At 36.3% G+C, this 14572-nt stretch overlaps 1 protein-coding gene across 1 annotated transcript; it reads left to right on the plus strand.

The window, feature by feature from the left end:
• Window positions 1-7452: 7452 nt before the first annotated feature.
• LOC140874357 (uncharacterized) lies at window positions 7453-7935 on the plus strand. Its single transcript, XM_073277643.1, has one exon. The coding sequence runs from the start codon at window positions 7453-7455 to the stop codon at window positions 7933-7935; it is 483 nt and encodes a 160-aa protein (XP_073133744.1).
• Window positions 7936-14572: the final 6637 nt, after the last annotated feature.

Below are 14572 nucleotides of genomic sequence, written 5' to 3' on the forward strand. Positions count from 1 at the left end.
AAATTTAATTTGGCCATTTTTTACTTCATCAATTATATAATTCGAAGTAAAATGTAACTTAAAATTTGAAGTGAAGTCCGTGTTTTTTATTTGACGAAGTTTAAAATAAATTTTACTTCGTTACTTTTATTTTCGAAGTAAATAGATGGATATTACTTCGGTAATATTAATTGCCGAAGTTAAAACTGGCGAAGTATATTCTAGATTTTCTACTAGTGAACGTTGTGAGATTGCATGGTGTGCCAAAGTCGATAGTTTCAGACCGAGACCCTAGATTCACTTCGAACTTTTGGCACAGTTTTCAAGAGGCACTTGGTACTCGATTGCATCTGAGTACAACTTATCATCTTCAGACCGAAGGACAGTCAGAGCGGACTATCCAGACTCTTGAGGATATGCTATGAGCAGTAGTGCTAGAATTTGGCACTAGTTGGCAGGATTCTTTGCCTCTTGTCGAGTTTTCTTACAACAACACTTATCAACCGAGTATCGGTATGACACATTTTGAGGATTTGTACGGTAAGAAGTGCCTATCTCCTTTGTTTTGGGACGATGTGTCCAAGTCACCTGATTTGGGACCGGATATACTTCGTGATATGGCAGAGCAAGTGAAGATCATTCAGTCGAGAATGAAGTCAGCTCAGGATAGACAGGCAAATTATGCGAATATCAGACGTAGACCTCTTAGTTTCGATCAGGGAGACCGATTTTTCTTGAAGATTTCTCCTTTCAAAGGCACTGTTAGATTTGGAAAGAGAGGTAAGTTATCTCCGAGATTCATCGGACCGTATGAGATTCTCGAGAAGTTAGGCAATCTTGCCTACAGACTTGCACTTCCTCCATCTTTATCAGGTATTCATGACGTTTTTCACGTCTCTATGTTGCAAAAATATCATCCAGATCCTTCTCATATTCTTCAGCCTGACAAGGCCGAGCTTGACGAGACTTTGAGCTACTTTGAGCGACCGATTCAGATCCTTGACCGAAAGGAGAAGCAGCTCAGAACCAAGTCGATTCATTTGGTGAAGGTTCAGTGGAGTCATCATGGAGTCGAGGAAGCAACTTGGGAGACAGAATCTGATATGAGACAGCGGTTTTCAGAGTTATTCGGATGACGTGAGTTCTTGTTTCTGTATTAAGTTCTTAATGTTATCTAATATGTTGATTCTTATTGATTTCGATGACGAAATCTCCTCTTAGAGGGGGAGAATTGTAATGACCTAAATTTATCTTAATTGAGTTTATTTGAGATAATCGGAGATTTTAGAATTCAAGAGCCAATTTGATTTTGATCAGAGTCTATTTTGAAAATTTCAAAAATTTCAGGGACTAAAATGCAAATATGGGATTTGTTATAATATCCTAGCTTGGTTGACTAGTATTCATTATTCTCCATCTCCTCCATATCGCCTCTCCTCCATTGAAGCTTGGAAATGCCATCTTCAAGCTTTTCTTCTTCGGTTTTCGGTCGATCCGTCCGGTAGAATTTTAATCCGAAGTTAGTTTAGTGATCCCAGCAGCGAGAGATTCGTTCCATCGTAAGTTTTTCTCCGATCAGTTATACTTCTATTTTTGGATGTTGTTAGAATCGATTGAGTTTCGGTTATCATGTTCTTGAACTAGTTCTTATCGTTTATTCTCAGTCGGTTTTGAAAAAGAGTGTCGTTCGGAATTGTTATGATTTTTGGAAGCTTATTTCAAAAATGGGAGTTTTGTGATTTGTTGGATTGGAATTGTTATTGATGTTTTAACATTGTATTGAGTTGATTGCGATGCTATACTGCTGTTTGTGTTTCTGGTTTGATCAGAATATAGTCGTTATGCCGCCGGTTTGAGTTTTGGGATTTTGATTCGTTTGAATTGTCGAACCATTGGTAGTTGGGTTTGATTGTCGTTGTTGATCTTCTTTTTCCTTCGTACAGATTCATTTGAGCCCAGAGTTAGCAGCAATCGATCGTCGAAGAGTTGGACGAAGAGCGGTAAAGAGTTTACCTTGAGCCTTTGTGGTTTTTGGTTGTTTGGACTTTGATATAACCTCTTATTCTAGCTTATCTAGAGTTGGAGCTATTTGAACAAGAAAGGTACAAGCAGACATCGTTTTAGCGGGATAGAACACTCAAGACAGATGGTTCTTGAGTTTTTCTTAAATCAAATACTTTCATCAATACTTGTTCTAGAATGGGGAACTTGTATTTTGCTGATTTACTCTTGTTATTAGTTGATTTATGGATTAATGCTTGTGTTCTATATGCATTCATCTTGAGCCAAATCTTTGATTTCAGCGGGCTATACGGCCCTTTTTTTTTTAGATATTTTGGGGGTTATACTGCAAGTGGCCTGGGTTGTAGAAGTTCACCTAGTGTCAGCATACTCCTTATAGTCGCACCAAAGTCTAGAGGATGGAGACACAGGGCACCTCCTCGATCGAGAGAGTCGGTGAGTTGTTACGTGATCTCATCCTCGGGATCCTAAAAGCATAGAAAAAATTCCTTGATTATCAGAGTTGATATCCCGATTTTAAAGACATGCATTTCATTCGTATTAACATTGAATATGTTGTCTATATTTCATGTTATTGAGATATTACTTGTTATTACATGTTATGTTGCTTTTACTGAGAATATCATTTTCACCGGAGTTATCTAGCTGTTGCTTTGTTTTATATGTGTACTTGGCAACAGGTGGGGCAGAATCGAGTCATCGGAGACTTGGTTAGCATCAACATCTAGAGATAGAAGTGGGACTCGGTTTAGAAGTCGAACAGCATGTCAATCTAGTTATATGTTGGAACATGTTTAGAACTCGAACTTGTTGATTATGTTGTATCGTTTATGCGAGTATTGAGGGTTGTATGTTGTTGTTGCATGTATTTTGTACCTCATTATGTATTAAATGGATTTATGTAGTTGAAGTTGGTATGTTCATTTCTGGAAAAAATTTCAGAGTTGTCATCGCTCGATCGGTAGAGTTTGACCGATCGAGCGAGAGTGTTGCAACCTCTTTTCTATTTTGCAAAAACTTTGCTCGCTCGATCAGTTGAGTTTTACCAATCGAACGGAGCTGGTCTTGAGGCGGGCAACAGAGTATAGAACTTTGCCCGCTCGATCGGTTGAATTTTACCGATCGAGCGAGGCACTGTTCACCTAAAAATTTAAAAAAAATTATTGCTATTTAATATTGGTTCTTGTATGTTTAATTATTGTTTAATCCAAGATTAGCTGATTAGAACCGAGGTCTCACATAGGCTATTGGGGAAGGCTACTTCAGTCTTAATTGCGCAGTCTTAGCAAAGAATATAACCATCAGAAGGATGTTTAGTGATAGTTGGAATCCTTTGGATTTGGTTTGGGTACTGGAATATTGCCAAGGGATTTTGAATTTTTATTGTCTGATTCTGTCAGAAATAGGAATGTTGAGTTCAGTACAAACTTTGTAATTCCAAGTGTTAGGAATTAGACTTATGGCAACGAGATCGTTGATCGAGCCATGAAAGTTATCAGTGATCATTAGATTATCGTCTGACTTTGTCGGAGATAAAGATTAATGAACTCGTGGGAATTCTGTTATTCCAAGAATTTTGGGTTCAGATAGTTCTCATTGAACAGAACCACGGAGATCATAGTGGTTGATCTTCAGTGTAAGGTTCTAGTAATCGAAAACTTAGTAAGTGGTAATTATACTAATTGATTCTTATGGGCTAAGTGTGTGCTACAGTGAATCAAGAATTATGCAGTAATTTAGACTAAAATCAGTGTTGATTCTAGTTATTATTGACTAGAAAGTGTTGAGACAGTTCTGTAAGCTCGCATGCTTAAGAACAGGGTCTGTGAGTTATATTTATACATTTTCAATGTTTGGGAAATTTTCATAAATATGCTAGTTCAGCTTTTGGTTTTCTTTCTGCTTAAGAAGAGTTGATAAGAAATTTTACTTCTAATTTATCTGTGACAGATACAGATGTTGTAACCCCGTAATGGGAAAGGAAAATGTTCTTTTGTAGAAAGTATGATTGGAATTGTTCATTAATAAGTGATTAGGATCTGAACTGTGAGATTGTTAATCATTGGAAGAAACTGATAGGATGAGTACAGTACTCTGATATTCAGTCCTCAAAAATGTTTTTGCAGTATTTCTGGATTTCATTGTCAGAATTTGATCTAGCAAGTGTTTGAATTTCAAAGGGTACTAACAGGATAGCATCAGATGGTTAGACATGGAAAAAGGACAGCAGCTGAGATCTAAATTTACCAGGTCTAGCGGGATTGTTGTCACTTTCTGAATGTCTATTGGATGCATTAGTCCATTGATGTATCTGATTCGATGGGATCGAGTCAGGAGTTAGCTAGATTGTATTAATTTAAGAACTTTGCCAAAGAGGGATGAAATAGTTGTGTTCATCTAGTAGCGCAAGTCAGAATTCAGCAAAAAAATTTATTATCTGTGACAAGATAATTAGTATTATTGTTTTGAGCATTATCTCAAGTTATGAGATAGATTTCAGTATTTGACCCAGATTATCAATACCAAGAATTTTGTTAATCGACTTTTGAGTCAACAGAATAAATATTGATATTTCCAAGAAAAGAACCTGAAGGGTTCAGGAAATCAGGAATTGTGGGCAACAACGTTGTCACATGTGTTATAACATGTGTTAGTCATTAATACGAGAATTCTTTTGGTGTACAAAGACTTGTGTACTCGCTTCTGATGGAAAGGTATGAAGCTCTTTGTGTATCAGCATGTTTCTTGATATTGGGTGTGTCAACAGATTTATACTAAATATCGACAATCTGAAAGTTTGTATCTTATTGATCGATTCCTGGGTGGAAATGTGAGTTATCATGATGGACTTTGTGACCCATTTATCGATGTTCTCGAGGAATTATGATGCTATCAGGGTTGTGATATATCGACTCATCAAAGAAGCGCATTTATTTCCGCGTAATCGAAACTTCACCATTGACAGTAGTGATTGATTACACATTCAGGAAATTGTGAGTTTTCATGGCATACGAGTAAGCATTTTCAGTAATAGATATTCCAAATGTGTTTCCAGATTCTGGGGGAGTTTTCAGCACGTCTTAGGGACTATTCTGAATACAGCCTATTATTCGAAGACTGATGACCAGTATAAGCATACTATTTGTACTTTTGAGGATATATTGCAAGCTTGTGCTGTGGATTTTGGTCTAGCTTGGCGAGATCAATTGTCACTTATTGAATTCGCATACAATATTTATCATCGCAGTATTGGTATGACATCATTTGAAGCTTTGTACGGTCAGAGATGTCGTACTCCATTGTTCTGGGAAGAAGTGGGGCAGCGACATGTGAAAGAATCAAATTTAGTGTAACATAATGTTGATATAGTTGATTTAGCAGAAAGATATCTTTAGAGTTTATTGGTCCAATTGTGATGTTGGACAGTAAATGAGATATAGTACAGACTAGCATTGCCGCTATATGGGTCTAGTATCCACGATGTGTTCCATGTATCATTGTGGTGATGATTTATGGTGGATGGGTCTTACATCTTATAATCCTCCAAGGTACAATGGATACAAATTTGACATGTGTGGAGAGACCATGTTGTTACTGAATCATAGAAATAATATTTTAGAATAAGATGTTCCTTTTGTGGTCCAGTTTCAGTATTGAGACACTACTGATGATCCTTTGGATTTTAGTAAGATCTTATGAAATGATATGAAAGAATAAGAACTTGTTGATTTTATTCAAAGTTCATTCGGCACTTAAGATATGATTTTAAGGACGGAATCTCTTAAGTGGGGGAGAATGTATTAGTCCGGTTCCATTTTACAATATTAAGAAACTTAAACGTATTTAAGAAATTGATTAAGGGACTAAATTTCAAAATGTATTCGGGTGAGATCGGACCGTTCGATCTCGGAACAGAGCGTCCGATCTCCCCTGTTAGGTGTCAATTTGGATTCGACACATGGCACAGATCGGACCGTCCAATGTGTTGGCAGAACAGGTGTTAACAGGATCTTGACACATGGCGAGTGCATGAAGATCGGACCGTCCATTGGCGGGATCAGACCGTCCGATCGAGGTCTATAAATAGGGCCGAGATTTCTCATTTCAAATGCAAAATGAATCCTTTTCTCTCCCGTCATGGCTCTATTTTAAGGGATTCGGGACTCTTTATGTAAAAGTTGAAGTAGGAAGTAGTATTTTTATAACGGACAGTGTCCGTAGTGGTGGCCAAGCAGCGGAACTTTGGCGAGGTGTCTAGGGCTTGTATCAAGGCTGTGCCCAAGCTTTGGGCATTCGACATCAGCGGGCTGACGACGGACGAAAGTATAACTCTGGCTCCTTATAGAAAATAACGATTATGTTATAGTTTAATTAAGGCTTTTAGAGCATGAGAGATTATGTGTGACATGTTAGATAATACATGGTTGTTATGTATTGTAGTGCTGCATGGTAGAATTGGAACCTAGATGAAAGCTTCTAAGATCTGCCTTAGTAAGGTACGATAGTACTGTTCGAGATATCATGACTGAGTATGCATGTATTATGTTTTTGCATGGTTTATTTGATTATATGGCATGATTTTATCTGCATATACATGTCATGATATTATGCTACATCCATGAGCATTTTGATCCTGTACGTATCCTTGTGATATCCTATAGTAGGTTTCTTACCTTAACCTGTTAGTGGATGGTTGGACACGTGGACTCGTGTTAGGTCACCGTTATTTCAATGTCGAGTATGTGAGCCACCTCCTAGGGCGACGACGCAGATTGCTACATACCTAGGACTCAAGTATGTTCTTGATCAGATATTTCTTGACATCGTGTCTTGGTACACATACACTTGCATTCATGCACATATAATATTCGTATACTCATACTCTTGTACTGAGCGTTTTATGCTCACGTCCTCGTACTTATATTTTTGTACACCCCATTTAATGAGGCAGTTGCAGATAGTTCTCCTAGGGATTTGGAGAGTGGGTGGTGACCAAGGCAGGGTTGCAGGGTCAGCCATTAGGTTTTACCATGATGGTAGTTTAGTTATTTTAGTTTTCGCAGTTTATCTCTAATTATGATTAATTATTGTTTCATTGCATGCCTAAGTTTTTTATTAGTAGGTGATCACAATGCGGGTCACTACACACATTTACCTCAAGTGTTCAGAATCTGTATTTTGATATATTTCCGCACATACACTGTTTGTCAATTTGCATTAGACACAAAGATAAATTTAGGATTCAATCACCAAACCGATTGAATTCGATGTCTTTTTATCGAAACAATTTTTGAGTGTATTCACACCCCCCCACTTTACACTCTAAACCGATCCTAACAAGTGGTATCAGAGCAAGGTTTTTATCTTGCCTCTGAACACTATCTCAAGATGTCTTCATTCAGCAAAATACCTATGTTCTCTAAAGAGGACTTTGATGACTAGAAGATACATATGCAAGCACATTTATCAGCCCTAGATGACGATATGTGGTTTGTCATCACTGATGGACCTCTTATCATCACCAAGGTGAATACTGCTATATCCATCTCAAGTGGTGGACCACAATACATCGAAAAACCAAGGGTTGAATGGACTGCTGAAGACAAAAAGAAAGAAAATCTTGACGATGTTGCTAAAGACATTTTGTACAAAACCCTTGAAAAAAATACATTTAGCAAGATCAATAGGTGTAAAATTGGAAAAGAAATTTGGGAGAAACTTATTCAGCTCTGCGAAGGAAATGAGCAGAAAAAGGAAAACAAGTTATCAGTGGCTACTCAAAAATTTGATAATATCAAAATAAAGTCAGGAGAATCCATGACAGAGTTTGATGAACGAGTCAGTAGCATTGAGATTGTACTCAATGCTCTGAGAAAAACATATCCCAACCGAGAAATTTTCCTTAAAGTCATTCGAGGTCTTTCCAAAAAATGAGATGTAAAAATAATGGCAATGAGGGAATCAAGGGACCTGAATAAACAAGAACTTCATGATCTATTTGCTGAACTAAAGGCTTATGAGTTTGAATTGAAAACTCGAGAAGAGCACCAGTCTACCTCTCAACTGACTAAAGCTCTAGAAGCAGTCAAAATAGAATCACCAGCTCCAACAGAAAGAACTGCTGAACAACTAAGCAGTAATGCTATGTCACTATTTGAAAAAAAAAACCTTTTACGTAGGCTTTGTGGAATGCAAGAAGTCAACAAGCTTCCGTGTTTAGTGGGTGGAGACTTTAATGAGATATATTTGTGGCTACTTTTGAGTGGAGGATGCTATACCCGACGTCGAAGGTGTACTCTCTTGAATTCTATCACTCGGACCACAAACCTATTCTCTTTTAGTTGGGGAGTTCGGTGCAGCAGGCTCCTAGGCCGAGCAGAATCTTCAGATTTGAGCATCATAGGGCTACCGAATCCAACTAACGAGATGTAGTCCAGAAGGGGTGAGAGCAGCATGACTAGCTCCTGTCACTCGATCCCGAACCAAATAATTGGATGCAAGGAGACGCTACGTGCTTGGGATGGAAATAGGTTTGGTAACCTCCCTCGGAAAATTTAAAACTTAAGCAACTGAACAGACTGAAAACTCATGGCAGGTGGGTGAATTCGAAGGATAGTATTCGGAGCCTTGAGCAAGAATTCGAGGAATTGGCCTCAAATGATGAACTGTATTGGAAATAGAGAAGACGGGTCAACTGGCTGGCGAACGGGGATAAGAAATCCAAATACTTCCATGCTCGTGCGTCGACTTGGAGAAGGAAAAATCATATCAGTGGTTTTGTATCTGCTCATGGAGATTGGTGTACAGAGAATAATAGTATAGTAGAAATTATTCAGGGGTATTTCGTGAAATCTGCTCAATTCCAATAACCCTACAACTGATGACATGAACCAGATATTGAATGATGTTACTGCTACTATTGATGGTCATATGAACTCGGTCCTTTGTGCTCCATTTTCGTCTGAGGACGTAAGGAAGGCGGTGCAAGACCGATAAAGCACCGGGGTCAGATATATGGTATGCTGGTTTTCTTTTTTCAGAAATTATGGGATGTGATAGGGGAGGAGGTCACAAAGGATATTTTATGTGTTCTTAATGATGGGGCTATTCTATATGACTGGAATTCCACGGTTGTGACACTAGTGCCGAAAATCCAGACTCCCATGACTATGAAGGATTTTCGGCCTATCAGTCTATGCATTGTCTGTTATAAAGTAGTGGCTCGATTCTTGACCAACCAAATGAGACCAATACTCAAAAGGACAGTGAATGAGTTTCAAAGTGGATATGAGCAAAGCGTATGACCGAGTATAATGGAGTTTTATAGAGGGGATGATGTTTCAACTGGGCTTCTCACACATTTGGATGGAGAAGATCATGAGATGTGTACGTACAGTCAGATATTCTTTTTTTGTGAATGGTGAGATTGCTGGAAACGTAACTCCAAGCAGAGGCTTACGTCAGGGGGACACTCTATATCCCTATTTATTTGTCCTATGTTCCAATGGTTTATATTCTGCTCTTTTAGCTCTTGAGGGGCGGTGCCTGATTTTGGGAGTTCGTATCGCCTCCTCGTGTCCGGCCATTACTCACATCTTCTTTGAAAATGATAGTCTACCGTTCTTCAGAACATCATAGTCAGACTGTGAAGCCATTTGACAATGCCTTTTATCCTATGAAAAGGCTTCTGGCCAGATCATTAACTTTGAGAAATCCTCACTTTCATTCAGCCCAAACGCATATGTGCAGTTGGAAGAAAGTATCAAGTCGTGTCTGGCGATCCCCATTGTGAAGGGCCATGCATGAGGTGTATCTAGAGCTCCCGGTGTTCTCTACTCGTAATAAGAAGCTACAGTTCATATACTTGGTGGAAAGGGTGGTTACGAGGATACAAGGATGGGGCAACAAATCTTTCTCGATTGGAGGAAAGGAGACCCTAATTAAATCAGTACTGCATTATATCCCAACCTACGCTATGTCATGTTTCCGTATTCCTAAGTCGATTTGTGAGGAAATTGAAAGGGAATGTTCTAACTTCCAGTGGGGGATGGAAGATGGATTCCTAGTTTACAGGATCGGGCCAAGCCAGTGCATGAGTTGACTGCCCAAGTTAAAGTTAAGGACCTTGTGACTAATGGTCGATGGAATGAGCAGTTGATACATCAGTTATTCTCCCCCCACCTAGCAAATGATATCTTGGCTATTCCCATCTCCTCGACTCCTCATGAGGATTTTTTATTCTAGGTATTTGATCAGAAAAGACATTACACAGTCCGCGATGGATAAGAGCAGCCATGGGATTTTATTATCCTCCGGAGTCGAACTCATGTGCTCAATTAAAAAGATGGTGGAAGTTTCTTTGGGCTCTGTCGGTACCTCCAAAAGTACGTATATTTTGTTGGAGAGCGGCACAGAACATTATACCGACAGGACATAATCTATTGGCTCACCATGTTCTGCCTTTAGGATTTTGTCCGCTCTGTAACTCGAGTTATGACTCAACTAGCCCTGCCTTATTTTCATGTTTGGTTGTCAAATCTTGTTGGAAAGGATCAGGATTTTGGACAATGCTTAAACATAGTTTCGTTTCTTGGATGTGCTCAATATTTTCCTGAGCTTAAAATAGAAGCTCTCAAGGAAAGATTTTGAAGTGTTTATTATGAGTATGAGAAACATGGAGTGAAAGGCTTCGGATGGTTCACAAAGAAGGGGCTCCTCCGTGTGGTGAAGGTACAGAGTGACTCGCCTTTGAATTGAACTGATCCACCGATGAACAAATTCAAATTGGATGTTGATGCCGCTTATAATTAAGGGTCAAATATTGCTACAATCGGTGTGATAATCCGGAACATGAGGGGCAACCTGTGATAGCATTTGGTCGGAGGATTGATAAGCCACCTTGTGTCATTTATGTCGAGCTTTTAGCAATTGAGTAAGGATTAAAGTTTGCCAATACACGAAACCTACAGATTCAACAAGTCTAATCTGGTTCCCTTCTTGCGGTGCAAGCATTCACTAAGCTAGAAAAAAATCTCAGTTATGCTGGATCCATCGCTACAGATATCAGACGTCTTATGGATTCCTAGAGCAACGTTTTTATTAGCCACGTGAGGCGCTCAACAAATGGGGTGGCTAATTTTATTGTTGTTTTTGCTATTTTTTCCTCTCCCCAGTTTGTGTGGGATACTTGAAATTTCTTTTTTGGTTAATACATCTTGTAACTCAAGACATACTGTTTGATTAATAAATTACGAGTAGTTGACCTTAAAAATAAAGTATTGCTAGCAAAAGTTATCAAAAATAATTTATTTATTTATTTTTCAAAATTTTTGCATCCTATAAAACTAATTTTGTTTTATTAATATCATACCAAAAAATCTTCCTCGTTTTACAATTATGTTTTTTTTTGTTGTTGTCACTTATGGACTCCAATTAAAGGGTGTATTATGCAATCCAAATATACATTGTTCCCTCTTCACTCGACGACTCCACGTTCTACACTAAGAAAAAGACTTCTCATTTAATTAATCAAATTGAAAATTTTGTTGCATATGCTGCTGCCCCAATTTTTCTCCCTCCTTAAAAATTCACTTTCACCATAAATTAACTGCGAAATTTTTTCTTCTTATTCTATTGAAACTTTGCAAAAATTTTAGGACTTTTTCAAGATGGCGTATTTATTTTTTTGAAAAAAAGACGTGGGTTATGACAGTTATCCAAAATTCGTTTGCCTACATAGAGTACATTGTGCTTTTAAGGTACTTTTATGTTTATTGTCTTATGGATTTTCGATCTTAGTTATTATTTTTATTTTCCATATATTCATGAACTTAGATGAGATTTGATTTAAATTAACTCGATAAGTCTGTTAATTTCAGAGAATTGACTCTAAATCATTCATAAGCAACGAGAATTTGGAAATACGGGGGGAATCCAAAGGTTTTTCTCAGGTTTTTGTTTTTTTTCCTTCAGTCAGATATTTGTAGAGAATTTTATGCTTGATAAGTTATCGTACTCCCAGTCCCAGAAATGATTTTTCGATTCTTGAAATTTTTTTATATTTTTGTTCCAAATGCTACTGAAGATGGGATTTCTATCAATTATTGTAATCCAATCTTATAAATTTTATTGGGGTGGAAAATCCGAGACCGCGTGACGAGTTATAGATGGGTTGGTTGCAGAGAAAAACGAAAACTTCAATTCATTTCGTATGATTATAAATCTATCTTTAAAATTTGAAAAATACATTTTCATGTTAAATGTGCGCTCCAGATTGTGTCCAAATCTTAACATACCGTTCCCATTTTATTTGTTGAGATCACAATATTCAAATTATTGATCAAGATAACTTTGTAGCTTTCATTTATCCAATCTTGCCTATTAGTTTCCTCAACACAAGTACTCCGTTAAAAAAATAAAAAAGCAAGAACTTAAAGCGTACAAAATTATTTTAAACATGTTAATGTGTACATGTAATTTTAATAATTAAAGTATTGATTACTATACTACTTTCTTTAAATTCAGGATGCCAAAAAAAAGTTGTTGTAAGAGTAGAGGGTGAACAACACAATGAAAATTGAGAGGATTCAAGCTATATAGAGGATTGGGCACCAAACACTACAAAATTAACAATCAAAGATTATGCATATATATGTGTGTGCGTACGCGAGCATGGTTCTTCTTTATTGTGAATTCATGTGGTTACGATTAATAGTTTATCAAAATCTTGTTATTAAATGGTAGGACTTTGATCAACATTTCAAGGGGATTGCTAATCCTTGGTTATTCCAATATATATTTTTTTCGAGTAATTCTCCGTGCGCTTGCATTGTAGATTGGTTTTAATTTAAGTTAAGAACCTTATCCGAATATGAGAAAAAGAGTTTTCCAAAGCCCACAAGCAGAGGCGTCCACAACAAACACTCTATATTTTGTGTTTAGAATTTTCATCCTATTCCATTACATTTATTGTGAAATTATTCATCTTTTATGGTTTTACTTTATGTTGTACTTAATTTGTAATTATATATAAATATATATATATGAACTTCCAAATAAAATCTTACCATTTAAGTTTGTATTATTTGATTCCGAAATAAAGTCGTTAACTTTTATTATTATATTATTAGTTAAGAACTTTTAGTGATCCTTAAAAAAATAAAACTAATACTGATTACATTGAATTTGTGGAAGGAGAAAATATTAATGTCATATTCAAGAGGTGGGATCGGGTCGAGACCCGTCCGTAACCCTTCTACCCAATCCTATCCCAAAAAAAATCGGGAGACTTATTTTCTTCCAATCCCGTACCCGACATATTTTGGGACCCAATATTCAGGATCCCATCTGGTAGGGAGATATCCTGATAATGTTTTTCATGTTCAAGGTTTCGTTCAAAAAACCAAAAATAAAAATTTTTTAAGGGTGAATTGGTATGCAGTCCCTAAACCAAAAGTCAAATTAAGAATCAGTCCCTTGTCAAAAAAAAAATTGTTTGCACTCCCTGGGCCCACATTATTTTTTTCGGATAAAATTGAGTATAAAACATTAAACATATGGTACAAGTACATGATATTTGAGCACTAATTGTTCAAGATCAAGTACAAAAAATAAGATTTTGAGTATAAAATCTAAATATCTTTATTAATGTGAACTTGCAACATATGTTTGAGTACTCAAAAATCATATATTTTTACCAGATCTAACACATTGGGTACTCAAATATCATATATGAGTACCATATTTTCAATGTTTTGTACTGATTTCCATCCAAATAAGATAAATGTGTTATTAATATCAACATTTTCTTAGTACTCAAAAATCATATATTTGTACTAGATCTAACACATTTGATACTCAAAATCTCGTATATTAGTACCGTATTTCTAATAGTTTGTACCGATTGTCATCTAAAGAAATCAAATGTGTCATTATATCAATATTTGCTTACATATTTGAGTACTCAAAAATCATAAATTAATACCAGATTTGAAACAATTGATACTCAAATATCATGTACTTGTACCATATTTTTCATGTTTTGTACCAAATTTCATCCGAAACAAAACATGTGGGCCCAGGAAGTTTAAACAAAGTTTTTTTTTCTGACAGGGACTGATCACTGATTTATGTTTAGGTTTGGGGATTGAATTATAAATTACCGACGTACTAAATTTTTTTAAAAAAATACTGTTTAGAACTTATATTTCTAAAGAAAAAATAAATATAAAAATATGTAATATTAAAATATTCAAGGCTTTGTTAAATGAAAAATATTAGATTGTGCATCGGATAACTATTAATAAAACATTTGGATACAAAGTATTAGATAAATTTTGTTAAATAAATTGTCAATTGCATCACTTGTCTATATAATTAAAATCGTCAAGGTTTTGTAAAGATAAAAACATCATATTGTACATCGAATAGCTATTATTAAAATATTCGATACAAATTACTAGATAAATTTTGTTAAATATATGGTCAAATTGCATATCTTTTTCTACATATTTATTCTAATTAAATTAAATAATTATAAATATGAATTATTTTTTAAAATAATATACAAGAA

This window comes from Henckelia pumila, chromosome 1, assembly GCF_033568475.1.
Source record: "Henckelia pumila isolate YLH828 chromosome 1, ASM3356847v2, whole genome shotgun sequence".
NCBI lineage: Eukaryota > Viridiplantae > Streptophyta > Magnoliopsida > Lamiales > Gesneriaceae > Henckelia > Henckelia pumila.

What these genes read in the sequence shown, in the direction of transcription:
- LOC140874357 (XM_073277643.1), top strand. Translation starts at nt 7,453, where the DNA reads ATGCAAGCACATTTATCAGCCCTAGATGACGATATGTGGTTTGTCATC.